This window comes from Pipistrellus kuhlii, unplaced genomic scaffold (genome assembly GCF_014108245.1).
Source record: "Pipistrellus kuhlii isolate mPipKuh1 unplaced genomic scaffold, mPipKuh1.p scaffold_m20_p_12, whole genome shotgun sequence".
Lineage (NCBI taxonomy): Eukaryota > Metazoa > Chordata > Mammalia > Chiroptera > Vespertilionidae > Pipistrellus > Pipistrellus kuhlii.
In genome coordinates, this window is record NW_023425427.1 from 7,633,636 (window position 1) to 7,652,253 (window position 18,618).

Below are 18,618 nucleotides of genomic sequence, written 5' to 3' on the forward strand. Positions count from 1 at the left end.
CAAGGCTCCTGGCAGGGAGCAGGTGGCACACACAAGGAGGCTAGCTGAAGAGTTGAATGAAGGGACTCTTTTCAAAAGTATGACCAGGGTTAAGCGATGGAGAGAACTCACTCAGCAGGAGCAGTGATGTCAGACAGAGGAAGGCAGCCACTACCCTCCGTTGCCTGGGAGGAAAGTACCAGGATATTAAACTTCCTCATCTCATTTTCTTATCTCGGCCTGGTCCTTCCATTTGCCACAGGATCAGAAAGAAGCCAGAGGGACAAGGAAATGATGTGGTGCAGTCCATAGGTGCCAGCCTTTGGGGATACAAAGTAGAGTAGGGAAGAGTGGAGGTTAGCTCTGGAGGGACAGACACAGACCACTCAGTGCAAAAGGACAAACAGTTAAATAGAATGAAATGGACAAAAGAAACATGGTACAGAGAAGTCGCCAGAGGTGAATATTGAAGAATTTCCATTAAATTTGGCGATTAGGTGGCCACTGGCAACTTTAGAAGATTCCTTGGAATCTGTGAAAGAAATGTAAACATTGTAGGCTTAAGACATAAGAAAAAGAGTATCACCTGATAGTCTGCCATGGAGGATAATTGTCTAGGAGAAAGGAGGCCAAATAGGACTTACTATTTTGTTGATATAAAATTACATATGCATATCCAAGTATACCTATATTAGTTTTATAGTTCAATTTTTATAAATCTAATATTTAAATACAGCTTTATTTTAAGTTGTTTTGTAAAACATTAAATTTGTCCTTATTGATAAGACATGCAGTAAATGTACATAACTGAGCTTTTTAATAACTTTCATTTATACATGAAATGTATACATTTATGTTGGCTGGGCTTTGTTAAGTTAGAATTTTAGGAATAACAATCAGACCAGTTTCCCTCCTTTTTTCTCTTCCCTCTGTAGGTGGTGGTGCATTAGTTCTTGGGCAAGAACAAGACAAAAAAGGAGAGGGATTCAACCCAGCGGAGTCTTTTGTGGGCTCCATAAGCCAGCTCAACCTCTGGGACTATGTCCTGTCTCCACAGCAGGTCAATTCCATTTTCAGTGTATGACAGTAATGAGCTACAAAGGTACAAAACTAGTAAAAATGTGAACAGCCTAATGATGCCCTATCTTATTGCAACCTCTGGGTTTTCAGACTTTGCTGCCAGTATCATTTGAGGCTATGATCGTAGACTAAGCCAGCTAGAGGTTATCTACCGTAACTTTCAATAAACCCCCTTTTCAGTTTCTTGGTGATGTTTTTAAATTGTTTTGAACATGATTATTTTATAAAAATCTTGTCATTTCAGAGCTGGAAAAGATCATAGAGAATAATACTTCAAACCCCTCTCCTTAAAGTGCAGGAATTTAGGAGTGTCATAAAATAATGCATAAAAGTTACAGATGAGTGAGTAGTTAAAGCACTACAGTGGCCTGGGTTCAAATCCCTGCTTTACCACAAACTTGCCATGATGATTTTGAATATATTACTCCCTCTCTCTAAGCTTTAGGGTGTGTGTGTGTGTGTGTGTGTGTGTGTGTGTGTGTGTTTATGAAGATAAACAGAACAGCATAGTGGAGCTTGGGATTTAACCTAATCCTGCTATACTATCAAGGTGTTATTTGTCACATACTAAGGGCTTGATAAATTCTTGCTCATTATTAGTGGCAGAGCTTGTCTAAGCTGTCATTGCCTCAACTTTAGATCAGAGATAGAAGACAGGAAAATGGAGAGAGGGGGCCTCTACCGCCCCTTAACAAACTGCAAAGCTTTAGACAAATTCTCTGCATAGAATTTCAGAATTTCCAGCAATCATAAAAAATTTGGGAAAGTGAAAGATAGAGGTAAAAAAGAGCATGGGGGAGAGAATTTTCCTGTTGCCCCAAAATCATATCTTACAAAAGCCTGCTTCCCTCCACCCCACCCCACCCAAAATCTGCAGATATTTTTAATAGGACTAATTAAGACATAATAACTCTGTCTCAGGGAAACAAGGAAGGTTTATCTAAAGACGTGTTTTTAAATCTTCAGGTGAAATCATTGGCTACCTCTTGCCCAGAGGAACTCACTAAAGGAAATGTGTTAGCCTGGCCTGACTTCCTGTCTGGAATTGTGGGGAAAGTGAAGATCGATTCCAAGAGCATATTCTGTTCCGGTTAGAGTTTTCTTCTTCCATTGACTCTACTATCTCATTGACTACTTTGGGTTTCTAGCAAAAGGAGACACTTTGAAATTCTGTTCATCAAAGAGTGTGTGTGCCCTTTAGTCTATTGGTTAACAAAGAGATCATTTTACCCAACTTCATCCAAAGGATTTTTTTAAACTACTAAATACATTCTGAATAACAGGGTACAAATTAATTGTGGAATAAACTTGGACAAAGGTAGAATAAGACAGGACAGCGAAGTCCTGTCCTCCCATTTGAGATGGGCACTCTCTAAGCTCTGCACTTGCTAGCAGCCCTCCAGCGGTGGGTAGCACAGTGGATGTTATAACCTGCACATTTGATAGTCAAACTCTGAATGATCAAAACTGCATCCTAAAATTCAATGTGTTTAAACAAATTTCTATAAAAAACCTACAAATATAACTTAGAAGAACATTTTAATTGTTCCTAAAATATTTCCTTCAATATATATATATTTCCTGGAAGAGGGTAAGTTGTTTGTTGACTCAAATATTCTTTCTGGTAATTTTGCTTGTCAGTGATTTTAATATCAGTAGAGTGGCTCTCAAATGTTGGTATAACATACAATTTGAAAACCTTGACCTGGCGATGCTCTACTATTGTTGATAAGTTCTCTACCTGTGTTGTTTGCCCACAGATTGCCCACCCTTAGAAGGATCCATACCTCATCTGCGGACTACATCAGCAGACTTAAAACCAGGCTCCAAAATCAATCTGTCCTGTGATCCAGGCTTCCAGATGGTCGGGAACCCTGTGCAGTACTGTCTGAATCAAGGACAGTGGACACAACCACTCCCTCACTGTGAACGTGAGCTGCCTTTGTTGAAGGCATTTTAGTGCCTCTTGAAAAATACTGGAACCATAAGAACACTTTTCAGGAATACTATGTAAAAGCTAGACACTTTACAGTAGCGAATATAGAAAACATTCATTGAGTGCTTCCTTTGTGTAATGAGCCCTGTATGCTGGGCATCAGAGGGTGGTGGGCACTGAAGATCCAGAGAAACCACCAGGCTGTAAACTGAGGCTGGCTGCTGCTTAGTAGGAGGTACAGGGCCAGGCGTTGCTTGTATGGGGTTTGTGGATTTTTGAGAGATTTTAAGAAAGTCCGCAGCAAGAGTCAGACCGGTCACTTATATGGAAATGCCATTGGAAGTGGTTTGGGTGGGCCCAAAATTTTGAAGGGTGAGTTGTCAGGGAATTGCCTGTGAGATGTTAGTTAGCTATGTTAATGGAGACTCAGAAAAGGTGCAGTCCTGCACCTGCAGGGGGCAGTCTCAGCAAAGGAGCAACGAATGGCCTCTGCCAGCACTTCTGTCTGGGAGAAAACTGCCCCTCCAGCCCTCACTCTGAAGCCAAACAATTTAGTTCTTCCGATTTGTCCCGTAGTGCTGTTGGAGTCACGGCCCTCAGAGGTAGTGAGTCTGCGTAAGTCCATGAGTGGGCCCTTTAACAGAAATGCCTAACAGCCCATCTCACTCATCCACAATCCCTGCTGGTTTTTATAGCCAGAAATTACGGGACCTCTCTTCCTGGCACTAGAACTCTGGGCTGGGGGCTTAGAGTTCTGGGACCCTTTGCTGCCCAGGGGCACCTCTGCAGCCAAGCTATCCCTCCCAGTTATTAACCGCCACACGGGGGTGTGGGGCCAGTCCGTTCCGCCTCTCTACCCCTCCTACCAGTCTCCATGCGGGTTTTTCTTTATATCTTTCAGCTAGACGTCAGGTGGTTTTCAATGATGGTTGTGCTACCCTAGAGCACTCTCCATCTAATGTGTGTGGGCAATGAAAAATTCATGCTTAACTCAACTAACTGTCAATACAAAGAAAATGTCCCTAAAGCATTTTGTCCCTAATGTAGTGGTGTTCCTCCTGGTCACATTATAGGCATTAGCTGTGGGTTGCCACCTTCTTTGGAGAATGGCTTTTATTCAGCCGAAGACTTCCATGCTGGCAGCACAGTGACCTACCAGTGCAACAGCGGCTACTATTTGTTGGGTGATTCCAGGATGTTCTGTACGGATAATGGGAGCTGGAATGGCATTTCACCATCATGCATTGGTGAGATAAATCTTGACGTTTACCGTGTTGATTTATTCAAATTCTGTGGGAGACAGTCATCCCAAACCCCTGAGACTCTCTCATGGTATTTCTTTGTTAATTTCATCTCATCCCAGTAAGCTCAGGGCAAACTGCAGTGGCAAAGCAGCTGTCCATAGAGGTGCCAAAAAAGTTTCAATTTTTACTAGGCTCCATATTAAGAGTGCCTTTAGATTGTTGTTGTTTTGTTCTTCTTCCGCTTACCCATCTATAAACTAAAGAAATAATAGCTTTTATTATATATCTGAAGGTGATTATGATTATATTTAAAATTTATATAGAGAAGATATTGTTATACATTAAGTGATATGTAATGATTTAAAAATAAAAACAAATGCTTGATGCATAAGAAAAACTAACTTTGCTCTTTGTGATCTGTCGTCATTTTAGATGTTGACGAATGTGCACTTGGGTCCGATTGCAGCAAGTATGCTTCCTGCCTGAACACGAATGGGTCCTACATTTGCTTGTGTAACCCTCACTACACTGGAGATGGTAAACACTGTGCAGGTAACTATTGAGGTAGTATATGTGTAATTGGCAAGTTTATTTAAATTTTTTTCCAAGAATATATTTCCAATGTATGTTATTTGACAATAAGACAGTATTTTCAGTATCAAAGGGGAGATGGGGAAGATAAACCAAATTTTAAAAGACACATAAATAATAGGCTAAAGATGCTTTAAATTATTACTGTGCCTCTCCCAACCTCCCAAGTTCTGAACAACAAAACTGAGAGCTAGCTATATCACCCAACTATTGAAGAAATGCTTATAGGGTGAATTTAGAAATATAACTAATGGCTTCCACTACCTCAATCAGAACAAGAAAGATGCATTATCACATCTTCGTCATGAATATCTTTCCTCTGCCTCATCCACACAGAATTATATCATTGAAACAAAATAGCCATCTTGCCTTACCACATCTCTATATGTTGTGATAACTTTAATAATACTGAACCATCTCTCCACCCATCAGTATCTTTTTACATTTATTAGAGAAAGCAACTACCAGAAAATAATAAAAAATAATTCTCAAAATCTGTTTTATAATACATTGACTTTCTGAGAGCATTTCATTTGATTAGCATTTAAGTGCTCTTCAGGAAAATTGATTTAGTATCTCTTCCCTTTTGGAGAACTCAAGTATTATAGTCACTTCCATTACTCAGAGCTAGCCACACATCTCCCCTTAACTTATCTCCCGTCCTAGAAGTGGTGACTGACACCAAATTTTCATGTGGTAGGGACTCACCATCTATAGTCTGTTTGAATAGTGAGGCCGGAGACTTCTCCTAAATGTGCTTTGGATGAGCTTGAGAGAGCGTCAGTTACTCTGAAAAGATGGGGATGAGTTTGGGGAAGTCAAGGGGACTGAATCCTGGGTAAGCCATGCCCTGGCTCCACCACTGCCTCCCAATATATAACTGCCTTTTCTGCCAGATAAAATTTTATATATTTTTTTCTGTTTGAAAGTATTGTTTAAATGCCTATTAAATATATTGTATTTTCTGGTCTAATCATTCAAAGCATCTCTGGCTTTCATGTGTCTGCCTTCAAAAGCCTTTTCCTCAGGCTCTAACTGGTACCTAAGCTGTAGTGGAATTATTTTGCCATGAGACCTTGGATGGGTTGTGTGAATGCCACTTACTATTCTCCCAAAACTGTTTCTCTCTTTCAAGAACCAATAAAATGTAAGGCTCCAGGAAATCCAGAAAATGGCCACTCTTCTGGTGAGATTTACACAGTGGGTGCCGAAGTCACATTTTCCTGTGAGGAAGGATACCAGCTGATGGGCGCAAACAAAATCATGTGCTCGGAGTCTGGAGAATGGAGCCATCTGATACCACATTGTGAAGGTATGTTCAGTAAATTTCCCAGGTCTGTGGTGTTGGGCAATCGTAGACATTTGCAGGCTAGAAATGTCAAGGATTGTATTGCGTCAATGCTCTCGTATCTAAAACCCAACTGTTAGGCTTATGTGTAAACATGACAAGAAAACCTAGAGCTGCCCTTGAACTTTCAGAGAGTCTGCACGTCCTCACTAAGGAAAGCAATGCTGTTTGTGTTCCGTCCTCGCAGCTGTTTCCTGTGGTGAACCAGCTGCTCCAGAAAATGGTGCCATTGATGGATCAGCATTTACCTATGGCAGTAAAGTGATATATAGGTGAGCACTTAAGATTAAAATGACATTGTAGAAGTTGTTGGTGACCTGCTGGCAGTGATATAATACTGGGATAAAAGAGGAAGAATAGTCCCAGAGGAAGGTTTTGAATTAATATGGAGTTAATTGGGTTGTGTATAGTATGAAAAAGCTGAATGCAAATCTATCCAATGGTGTCATATCTAGAATCCTTAAATCCCTAGACCACAACCCGTTACTGCCACCAGCATCTCCTTGAGAAGCTGTAAGAATGGATGCCATGTAAGAAAGCTCTACAAGATAATATATTTGGTTATAAGGAGAGCTTTGGTCTGGCCAGTGTGGCTCAGTGGTTGAGTGTCAGTCTATGAACTAGGTCACTGTTGATTCATGGTCATGCACGTGCCTGGGTTGCAGGCTCAGTCTCCAGTGTGGGGCATGCAGGAAGCAGCTGATCAATGATTCTCTCTCATCATTGATGTTTCTCTCTGTCTCTGTCTCTGTTTCTCTCTTCCTCCATCTTTGAAATCAATATAAATAAATAAATAAATAAATAAATAAATAAATAAATAAGGGAGCTTTGGTACCAAATCTAATATTACAGAGGCTAATACTAGACCAGACCACTCTCAAACCAAGAATGTTCTGTTTGCAGCTGCTAATCCATGACACAAACTGGAGGCAAGCCAAATCCTTAAATCTGTTGTCCTACTTATCACCCAGCAAGATCCCTATGGGAAATATGTACAGTATTGAACCCTAAAAAAATAATAATAATACAATAATTTCAAAGCATTATTCAGTAGGAAAAAAAGAACTCTTTCAGTATGAATAAGTTCTCAATATTTGGGGTGGGAGGCTTGGGCACAGATAAAATTATGGGAAGTAAAGCAAATTATATTATATTGTGTCCTTTTCCTTTATCTCCTTTAGGTGTAATAAAGGATATGCTCTGGAGGGTGATAAAGAATCATCCTGTCTTGCTAGCGGTTCTTGGAGTCATTCTCCTCCTGTGTGTGAACCGATCAAGTGTCCTAGCCCTGAAAACATAAGTCATGGGAAGTACGTTTTGAGCGGGCTCACCTACCTTTCTACTGCATCTTATTCCTGTGAGAGTGGATACAGGTAAGTCCACAGACACCAGCCACGCTTCCTATAATACCCGCTACTCACCATTTCCTCAGTAGGTTTCATTTGCATGTGACTGGCTGGTTTTCAATACAAGTTTCTCAAATTGGTATGCTTCCTGAGGCCCAGCTTCCAGTAAATGCCCAGGGAAATATTCCATCTCGAAACCCTAGTTCAATTGCTATCAGCATTTAGACGTTAAACATGAAGGCAAAAAGTGTTGTGAAGTGTAAGACAAGGCCTGGATTTTTTGGTAAATGACTTACCAAGCTTATACTCATCATCACATGGGATGTTATAAAAAGCATGTCAAGTTAAGGGCTTGGGTCCTTAATACTGTAAGAAGGTAATTTGAATAATAGGGTGTGGTAGGGGGGGAAAGAGTCCAGGGGGCACACAAGTAGAGGGGACAATGGAGAGAGTCAGTCTGTGATCAGAAACTTGGGCAACAGGATCTAAATTGAAACAGATCAAGTGCACAGAATGTGGAGTGAGTAATACAGGCAATTAGAATCAGATTGGCAAGCAAAAATGGATAAGCCATGCCACAGGATGCGAGATTTGCAAAATCTGAGGGAGACCCGAGGTCAGAGTCATAAGCAACACAGTTCAGATCCCAGGCTCAGGGCCAGGATAGTGCCCTTTGACATCAGTGACCCTGAGCGTCTCTGTTATCCTGGTGTCTGTCTCCTAGCCAGCCCGCTAACCCCTTCTGATTTAGGTAACCTACTCACAAAGTCTACACCTCCACCAACGAGCACATTTTATTTTGCACCAAGTTATGTTGTTTTAGCCCATTCATTGTTTTAAAGAATCTACAGCCTGCTCAGGTTTTCCTTCCTTTTATATAAAGCAATAAAATATGAAGAAATTTTATATTTATGTATTTAGATTCCTCAGGGGGGACCTGTTCTCTTCTAAGCCCTTTCTGTTTCAATGCCATCGCAGGAAATAAGCAATGAAAGAGGCCATGTCATTCTTTCTTATAGCTTACAGGGCCCTTCCATCCTTGAATGCTCCGCATCAGGCAGCTGGGACAGAGCTCCACCTACATGTCATCTTGTCCTCTGTGGAGAGCCTCCTGCCATCAAAGATGCTGTCATCACCGGGAGTAACTTCACTTTGGGGAGCACTGTCACTTACACCTGCAAAGAAGGGTGAGTAACCTGGTGCAGTAAGGAGCATTGGGGGCGGCTGAGGGCAGGGATGCTCCCGACTTTGGAGACAAGCTCCATTGAACGTTCAATTGCATTTGCTGTCAGCCAAAGCCGAGGAGAGCTTTTTGCTCTTATTCCCTGACAGCAGAAAGGGAGCATGTTCTCCTGAGGGAACCATGTTTGCTTGGGATTAGAGTGATTTATCAAGTTAGGCCTTGAGTAATGGGCATTGGGCAGTGCAGTGGAAAAGATTATTACACTTTAATTAACAATTGGAAAAGCACAGCTAAATAAGCATTTATCCTCTGCAAACCAAAGGCAAGACTTTAAATCACAACAGAAAGATGACATGTCTTCAAGAAAAAAATACTCAGTTTCGGGCTGTTACATTTTTAAAGAGCTCATTTTAATTCAGAGATGAATTTGGAAAAAAAAATACAGGATGCAGGTTATAAAGCTTTTACCCTCAATGTCTTGTTTTATCCTCACAAAAGCTTCGGGAGGTTCAGAGAAAGAAGTCACTTTGGATGGGTGGTGATCTGCTTAGGGTCTCAGATAAGCCAGGAAGAATGGAGGGATAATTGACCTGACATTTCCCTGCCTGCTTCCTCAATATTTTCACTATTGGTTGTGCTTTCACACTCCAGATTACTACAGTTGCTTTTCACACAGTTAGAAGCAGGAATTACAGGAGGATTGCCATTGCCTGGGTTTGTAAGCTCGGCTCTGGTATTCACTAACTGTGTGGCCTTGGGAAAACTGTGTAACTTATCTGTGCTTTGATTTCCTACATCAAATGAGTTCATTAAAGGTTCATAGTTCTTATGGATAATGCAAGGAATAAAATGACATAATGCTTGGCCTAGCAAGAAAAAAAATTAATAAACTCAACAAAAATGACCATTTTTATGATGATTGGAGTACAATTGAGAGGGTACAGTTTCTGTACAATCATCAAAGTCAAAGTTTGTTTCACTTGGATAGACTGTTCCACAAATACAGGCCTGCCAGCAGGTGGTGACATTCTGTTGCAAATTGTATAAATAGCAGACAGAAATCTCAAATCTTAACACCTTAAGTGAAAAGGAAATCTTTAATATTAAACTATCAGTGCAGGAGTTAGCATCTGATGGCCCCCTCTCTGGTAGATAAAAACTCATTTAAAAACTGCTTCATTATAAACTGTGTAGACCAGGGGTGTCGAACTCAATCAGAGAAGGGGCCAAAACCTAAAATCCAGCCTAAATCGCGGGCCGAATGGTTTACTGAACAGTCATAAACTGTCATTGTGATGGAAACGCAGCGGAGTGCAGTGATGACAGCACGGTGCGGGCCACATTGCAAGGCCTGGCGGGACGGATTTGGCCCGCGGGCCTTGTGTTTGACACATGTGGTGTAGACTAATAAAAATTAGTCATTTTTTTGAAATCTTATCAAATATAAATGTCCCAAATAATAACTAAATATTGACAATGCCTGGGTTGGTTTTTTTTTTTCTCATTTAAAAAGTGAGGCATTGTCACTATATAAAACTAGAAAACAAAAAATTATTTTAAAAAATTATCCTACCTAATAAAAGAGTAATATGCAAATTAATCATCACTCTGCTGCAACCACAAGCCATGCCCACCAGCCAATCAGAGCGAGCATGCAAATAAACCCAACCAAGATGGCTACAGCCACAGAGAGCAGGAAGGAGGCTTGGGTTTCCCAGGCAATGGAGTAAGCCAAGCTTTCCGCCTGCCCTTGCCGACCTAAGCCTCCACTCAAGACTACAAAGTTTCAATTATAGAAGGTAAACAAATCCAAACAGAAATGGTGGCAGCCACGGAGCTGGAAAGAGCGGGAGGCTAGGGATGCCCCTGGCAATGGAGGAAGCAAAGCTTTCCACACATCCTGGCCGGCCCAGGCCTCCACTCCAGGCTACAGTTTCAATTGTAGGAGGTACATAAATTCCAGATACCGGGGCCTCCACTTGGGTTGCCAGGGGGCATGGCTGGCCTGCAAACCACCACGGGCCCCTAGCTCAGGCCACCCCATGCCCCAAAGGAACCCCCACCTTTGCTTTTCTATTGTTTGCTTTGCATCCCATTCCTCCTTTTTGGACTTCATGTTTCTAATTCCTCAAGCATTATCCTTTATATTTTTCTTTGGGACACCCTGATCCAGGACACCCTTCAGGGCAAACCAGCTGGCCCCCAACTATGCACCAGGCCTCTATCCTATCTAATAAAAGAGTAATATGCAGATTGACCATCACTCCAACACACAATATGGCTGCCCACATGTGGTCAAAGATCCTGCCCCTATGTGGACACAAGATGGCCACAACAAGATGGCCAGCAGGGAAGGGCAGCTGGGAGGCACCAGGCGATTAACCCTGCAGGGGAGGGCAGTTAGGGGTGACCAGGCCAGCAGAGGAGGGAAGTTGGGGGCAAACAGGCTGGCAGGGGAGAATTTAGACATCAATCAGGCTGGCATGGGAGTGGTTAGGGGGTGATCAGGCTGGCAGGCAGAAGCAGTTAAGGGCAATAGGAAGGCAGGCAAGTGAGTAGTTGGGAGCCAGCAGTCCTGGATTGTGAGAGGGATCCCAGATTAGAGAGGGTGCAAGCTGGGCTGAGGGACAACCCCTCCTCTTGCCCCGGTGCACAAAATTCATGCACCGGGCCTCTAGTCTAAAGATAAATGTTAGTGATATATTACTATATTTCTTCCCAGAATTTTGTCTTTGCATATATTTTATAGTATTAAAGAACACACTGTATATAAAATTTACGTTTTTCTCCTTCACAAATCATATGTGTATTATTGTCACTAATCATTCACTTAAACATTTCGTAAGAGTTCCTTATCTGCCTAATGTTATATCTATATATTATACAAAAGGGATTTATTAAAAGAAGAATTTAAGACAATAATGAAAATCATTACAACAAATCTGTACATTGGTAAAGGGTTTAAAATATTTCAAAGGACTGCCGAAACCAGATTAGCTCAGTGGATAGAGCATTGGCCTGCGGACTGAAGGGTCCCGGGTTCGATTCCAGTCAAGGGCATGTACTTGGCTGCAGGCACATCCCCGGTAGGGGGTGTGCAGGAGGCAGCTGGCCAATGTTTCTCTCTCATCGACGTTTCTAGCTCTCTATCCCTCTTCCTTCCTCTCTGTAAAAAATCAATAAAATATATTTAAAAATAAAAAAATATTTCAAAGGACTTTCATGGGAACTATCTCATGTCTTCTGGCATATATCAATAAGAATATTTCTGGCCTAGACACCAAGACTTGGAGCTTTGGGATCATATGACATACATATTTTTAGCATTGCTAGTAGTGTTTGACATTTATCAGTCGTTTTCTTTACAGTCTGGTTCTAGTGTGTGCCAAATTCAAGAAATTCTTCCTACCCTGAGATTATACTCAGTATTTCTTCCTTCTTCCTGTCCAGTCCAAAGATCTTGGAAAACATTAACTTCTATCACCCTGCTCATCGTAAATGTCATACCATTATCTATATTTTATTTCCCCTTTTTCTTACAACTTTCCAAATTAGTCGTTTTTAATATAGTCAATGCTTACTTAGATCTACTTATGTGTTTATTGATCTCTTCCTTACTATTGGGGCTTTGATTTTCATTTGTTTCTTTTGCATCTCATTCCTTCCTTTTGGACTTTGTGTTTCTAATTCCTAAAGCATTGTCCTTTATATTTTTCTTTGGGCAGGACTTGGTGAATTATATAATCTTCGTCTGAAAATAATAGTTTTACCCTTGCTCTTGAATTATAGTTTAGCTGGGTGTACAAGTCTACAAGTACTTTTTCCACAAACATTTTGAAGATGTTCCATTGCCTTATGACTTCTAATTTTGCTATTGAGATTTCCATCACAGGCTAATTTAGTGGTTCTCCACTGGAGGCACTATTGCCCTCCAGGAACATCTGGCAATGTCGGGAGACATTTTTGGTTGTCACAAATGGGGGAAAGGTGCTATGGCATCTAGTGGATAGAGTCCAGGTAAACTGCCAAATACCTACAATGTAGAGGACAGCCCCCCCTCACTGCCCAGCAAAGAATTGTCTTGTCCAAAATGTTAATAGTGCTGAGATTGAGAAACTCTTGTTGAATTGTTGTTCCTTTTAGGTGTTTTGTTGTTGTTATTTTTAATCTTTGTTGGTTTGGTGTTACTCTGTGATGTGACTAATGGGCGTTTATCATTGTTCATCTTGTCCAGAAAACATTGCACTTCTTACATCTGAGAATGGATGTCTTTCACCCATTTTAATATAGTCTCATCCAGTTTCACATTAAATATTCCTTCTTCTTTACTTCCTCTCTTCTCTCTTTTTGTCTTATTAGATTATATATTGGGCCTTTTCTTTCTATTTTCCATATTTATTGACCTGTCACATTTTCCATCTCTTAATAAGCTTTTGTTGCATTTGGGTAATTTCCTCACATATTTCTTCCAGTTCACTATGTATAATCTATTTTTTAATGTATCTATTAATTTTCAAAAATTATTTTCTGTATGTTTTAGAATTTCTATTTGTTTATTTTTCAAATTTTTCTTTTTATATAGTCTCTTCTTTTTAAATAAGATTTTGTGTATTTCAAGGTTGCAGGTTCCATCCCTGGTCAGGGCATATATAAGAATCAACCAATTTAATGCATAAATAAGTGGAACAACAAATCTCTCTCTCCTTCCCACCCTCCCTTCCTTCTTCATCTCTCTCTCTGGAAAAAAAAAAAAAAAAAAAAAAAAAAAAAAAAAAAAACCACCAAATTTTTAAAAAGATATTATCTCATCTAAAGCACTATCTTTAGCTCCACTCTTGAAGCCACTCCATAAATGTCTCTGCTGCTCTGAAAGGCAAACCATTCAAGTAGTGCCAGCTTGGTACCAGGTCCTCCTACAGCTCATTCATTGGAATGCATTAGGAGGTTTCCATAGGCATCACAGCCCCTCCACACATTTCCAGGACTGGAATATGAAGCTCCACTCTGGCTCAGAAGCCAAACTTGAAGTGTTGGGAGATAGATATTCCGTCGGGGAAGACAGACAAGTCAACCAGCTCAATCTCAGATCCGCACTTCTCTTTGTTAAATATTGCCTTGCAGAATTAGAAACATTTAACTTGCCTAAAACAATTCTTTCTCCATACCCGACAGTTATGGGTTGTTTACAAACTGGTGGACGCCTAGGCTAAGGACAGAGTTTTGTGGCTTTCACCAACATGTGAAACTCCCACCTAGCTTACTTCTATGCATCTATACTCTTTAGATGATGTGGTTATAAACCACTTAAGTAGCTTTCTGTTCTAGTGACATTTTGTCTGATAAAATCTAAAATTCTTGTCAAAAACCACTTCCAGTTAATCTGAGCCTAACACATCTCCGCCCATCAACCATCACAATCCGTCAAAATACACACTTCTAGTGCTCACCACTTCCTTTTCTGGAGGTTCACATGCTTTTCTAACTATTTGTAAGTTTTCAGATGTCCCAGCTCTATCACACTCCCATTTCTTTGCTCATGTTACTTTTCTGCTTTGACTGATTCCTTTCCAACTTCTCTCTGACTCCACTCAAAAGACTTATATCTGTGAGACCTTCCTATTTTCATTCTTAGGATAGAATCAATCATTTCTCCTTTAAGCAACCACTCAGTATGAAGGGGGCCACAATGCACCAGGTTATGGTGGGGGTAGGGCGTATTGGGAGTGGCGCAGATATATAAACAAGTAAATGTATTGGTTGCATCTGTACACTAAGGAAGTAAGTCTAGCACTTAACATGATTATTAAATTATGTAAGTGATTCTAACACATAGTTTGGCCCTTAAATTATTTAATGACTACATGTTGACTGAGAATCAAAGAAAAGTCAAGATTGTAGATCAGAAAAAGAAATAATACATAAGACCTAAGAAATCAGTAGTATCAAAAATGCATCCTTTAAATTCATTTATTCAAAATTTATGTATTTAGTGGTAATTTTCCATTCCATTACAGAAGAGCTTTGCTGTGATTTTCCACTAGGGAGGAATGGTTGATGGAGATTTTCCAGAAATGAGGGATCAGAGGTCTAACAGAGAGTCCTGCCAAATTACAAAACACAGTTCTTGTGTCCTCAAGAGGCTTTGAGGAATAAGGAAGGTTCTGGAGACAGATGCTTCTTCCACAGAACAGCTGGTCCTATTAATTAAAGGAAGTGTTTTATAGATGGCATAATGGATTCTAATAAATCAGGGGTGTCTCAGGTGATGTCTATCCATTTTAGCCAATGACTTATGCTAGCAACATCAAGGGATCCATGACAGTAATGATGCATGGTTCAAAGTGTGCAAGGGATGTAAATTGTGCTATAAAACATCAGGAGCCTCTACCAATGAAATTTTTACCCAGAGCACATGCTACAAAGTAGTAGAACCTGGGCATTCAGACCTTGGATAATGGTTTTCTTAATAATAAAATTATGTTTTTAGCATATAGTTTTATATACCTCCTGGATCCTCTAAGACAGAAGCCATCTAAAAGTGTATTAGGCTCAGATTCTTATACAAAAAACGATGCTTATCCAAAACAATGAATGCAGCAGGCTTTAACTGGAGGCAGAGCTCAGCTATTGGGAGTGTCGGAGAGTGTTCATTTTGAGACAGTAACATAAGTGATCATAGGTAGGGTGGATGCACACACTTCTGCTGATGCTCTATCATTTTCTCATTGATCTCATAGATTTCATAAACTTGCTAGGGTGAAGGAATTCCAACCTCTCTATAATAGCTAATTTCTTATAAAACTCAGTGGGACCTCAGAGGAATGTTTGCTAAGTATTAACTTGAGAATCTTTCCTGAGAGGCGGGTCAAATAATTTGTAGTTGTAATAAGGCAATACAGTTTCCAAAGGATGCCCACAAGTTGCAGTCTAACCAACATCATTTAGAAGAGGAAAAGAGGCAGAACAATGTCATGAAAAGGTATAAGTGTTAGAATCCAATAAATTAACTTCAGATCCTAACTCTGCTTCTTGCAGTTGCAGCTGTGTGACTCTAGGCAGGTTTCTTAACCTGTCTACATAATCATTCATTCATCTATAAAGTGAGGAAATTAATATGTCTAAACAAATTAAATTAGGTACCCAATTATTTTGGTCCCCTCACCCTTTATTAATATCAAAATGATAGACTGATCACCTTTCCCATCAGTAAGAAAGTGAGAATAAAACTAAGAATGACTCAGATATAATTTTTCTAATACTGAATACCCTACTATTTTGTTCTACTTCATTGAGGGAGCAGTTGAGAATAATTTAAGATTTTTGCAGTATGTCATATATGGGTAACCACCTTGTACAAAAAGACTGAGAGTTATTAAGCATAATTCATTCTGCTTGGATAGCAGAGCCAATATAGAACATAGCTTTCAATGCTAAGGAGACTAAAATTATAATTTCTGCTTTAAAGTTCATTGAATATAAGTAAGTGTGTAACTGTGAGCTATATGTAGGCTACATATGGCTCATATGAGATTGTTTCAAAGACTAGTGATAAAATCAACCAACTAAAACCATCTAAAGACAGATGAAGTTCCAATTTTGAATTGAGTCAAACGGATATAACTTACTCATTTTATTTTTAAAGACTTGTGTCACAAGTTTTAGAGTTCCTTTAAATCATAATAAACTTCAATCCACTTCCCTTTCTGAAAGAGCATGAATATTAAAATCAAGTTATATTTCTAATCCCAATTAAAAGTCATGCAATCAATAAACTGAATAGAAAATATTATTTTAAAGAATAAAAGTAAAGTTGCTGTGGGACAGATAATAAATATAAAACCAAATAAAGAGGCACAAATACCTTTTCTCAAATATTAACTTTATTGTTCCTTTCCCTCTACCCCCTTCTTCACCCCCATCTCATAGCTACACCCTCGCTGGACCTGACACCATTGAGTGCCTGGCCAGTGGCAAGTGGAGTGGAAGTAACCAGCAGTGTCTGGCTGTCTCCTGTGACGAGCCCCCCCACGTGGACCACGCCTCTCCAGAGACTGCCCATCGGTTATTTGGAGACATTGCATTCTACTACTGTGCGGATGGCTACAGCCTGGCAGACAATTCCCAGCTGCTCTGCAATGCCCAGGGCAAGTGGGTTCCCCCAGAAGGTCAGGCCATGCCCCGATGTATCGCTCACTTCTGTGAAAAACCTCCATCTGTTTCCTACAGCATCTTGGAATCTATAAGCAAAGCAAAATTTACAGCAGGCTCCGTTGTGAGCTTCAAATGCATGGAAGGTTTCGTACTGAACACCTCAGCAAAGATTGAATGCATGAGAGGCGGGGAGTGGAACCCCTCCCCCATGTCCATCCAGTGCATCCCTGTGCGGTGCGGAGAGCCACCGAGCATCACGAATGGCTATGCGAGTGGATCAAACTACAGTTTTGGGGCCATGGTGGCTTACAGCTGCAACAGGGGCTTCTACATCAAAGGGGAGAAGAAGAGCACCTGCGAAGCCACAGGGCAGTGGAGTAGCCCCATGCCCACATGCCACCCAGTGTCTTGCGGTGAGCCGCCTAAGATCGAGAATGGCTTTCTGGAGGTAAGAAACCGGTTAGCAGGAGGTCCACGGCTTTCTTCTCTTTCAGGGCCAGCCAGCGTGGCTGACCTGCGATTCAAAAGCAGGGCCAGCCTGGCCAGCCTGGCCAGCATGGTTCAGTGATTGAGCATCCACCTAAAATCAGGAGGTCACGGTTCAATTCCTGGCCAGGCCACATGCCCGGGTTGCAGTCTCGGATCTCCAGTTTGGGACATGCAGGAGGCAACTGATCAATAATTCTCTCTCATCATTGATGTGTCTATCTCTCCTTCTTGCTTCCTCCCTGAAATCAAGAATATAAAATAAATATAAATACATATATACTTTTTTAAAAGCAGGCCAATGAACAGATCGTTGAAAAACAGAAGTAGCTAAATTTGTAGGTGGTGAATATTGGAGAAAAAGTCATAGAGATATGAATCCTTCTAATGCATTAGCTTTCTACATTCTATTAGTATGTAGACATTTGAAGCACTTTGTAACAGCATCTCAACCTTAACTATTGTTAGAATAAGCCAACTTCAGTAAAATACATTTTGTTTTATAGAAGTTATTCCAAGATGGATATGTACTTTATTTTATAGAAATAACTTAAGGTCTAACAAAATCTATTATCATTTCTAGTTTTTAGACAAAAGATGGGATTAAGCCATCTATTCGCTATGATGCAGTTCTTGCAGGCTTGTTTTGGTGGATTTAAAAGCAATTTTACTGTGATGGACAAAGGGTTACATTAGAAGTCTATCAAGAAAGCAGGAAAATGTATTCCCTCAAAACTAGGGCCATTTTAAATAGACAACATTTAAATTGAACACTTTTTAAAGGCCAACACATATATAGTATCTGTTCTTCTTTATATTCAAAAGCAACAAAACAACAGTAAAAGCCATTTATTTAATATGGCTTTTATTTATTTTGCTCAAATGTATTAGATTTCCTTTGGAAGAGAATTATAGTATATGTAAGGAGGCTTTCTTTATTCATTCATTTAACAAATATTTCTGGAGCTCCCACTGGTGCCAGGAGGTATTTAACAGTACAGGTTAGGTCTGTAATGGCCTGATGCTGACGCATATGAGGGGTGCCCAAGCAATAAATAAATAAAAATAACAAGTAATTACCATATTTTCCGGCGTATAAGACGATTACTGTGTTCTAGTAAAAAGCCTGCTTAAATTGGCCAGAGTCAGAGAGGCGATCTATTAAAAAAAGAACTGGTGTTGCCTCGGAAGTGGGGGGTAGTCTTATACAGCAAATATAGGCCTAAACCTATGTTTTAACTGTAAAATTGGGGGGGGGGGGGGCGTCTTATACG

At 40.3% G+C, this 18,618-nt stretch overlaps 1 protein-coding gene across 1 annotated transcript in view; it reads left to right on the plus strand.

The window, feature by feature from the left end:
* The window catches only part of SVEP1 (sushi, von Willebrand factor type A, EGF and pentraxin domain containing 1), a 141,808-nt gene that overhangs the window by 90,890 nt on the left and 32,300 nt on the right, over window positions 1–18,618 (plus strand). The window contains exons 28-37 of the mRNA XM_036433048.2: window positions 915–1,039; window positions 2,026–2,149; window positions 2,820–2,990; window positions 4,069–4,242; window positions 4,672–4,791; window positions 5,966–6,142; window positions 6,366–6,450; window positions 7,360–7,551; window positions 8,544–8,711; window positions 16,634–17,306. Of these exons, the coding sequence (XP_036288941.1) occupies window positions 915–1,039; window positions 2,026–2,149; window positions 2,820–2,990; window positions 4,069–4,242; window positions 4,672–4,791; window positions 5,966–6,142; window positions 6,366–6,450; window positions 7,360–7,551; window positions 8,544–8,711; window positions 16,634–17,306 (2,009 nt within the window). The remainder of the gene's footprint in view (window positions 1–914; window positions 1,040–2,025; window positions 2,150–2,819; window positions 2,991–4,068; window positions 4,243–4,671; window positions 4,792–5,965; window positions 6,143–6,365; window positions 6,451–7,359; window positions 7,552–8,543; window positions 8,712–16,633; window positions 17,307–18,618) is intronic.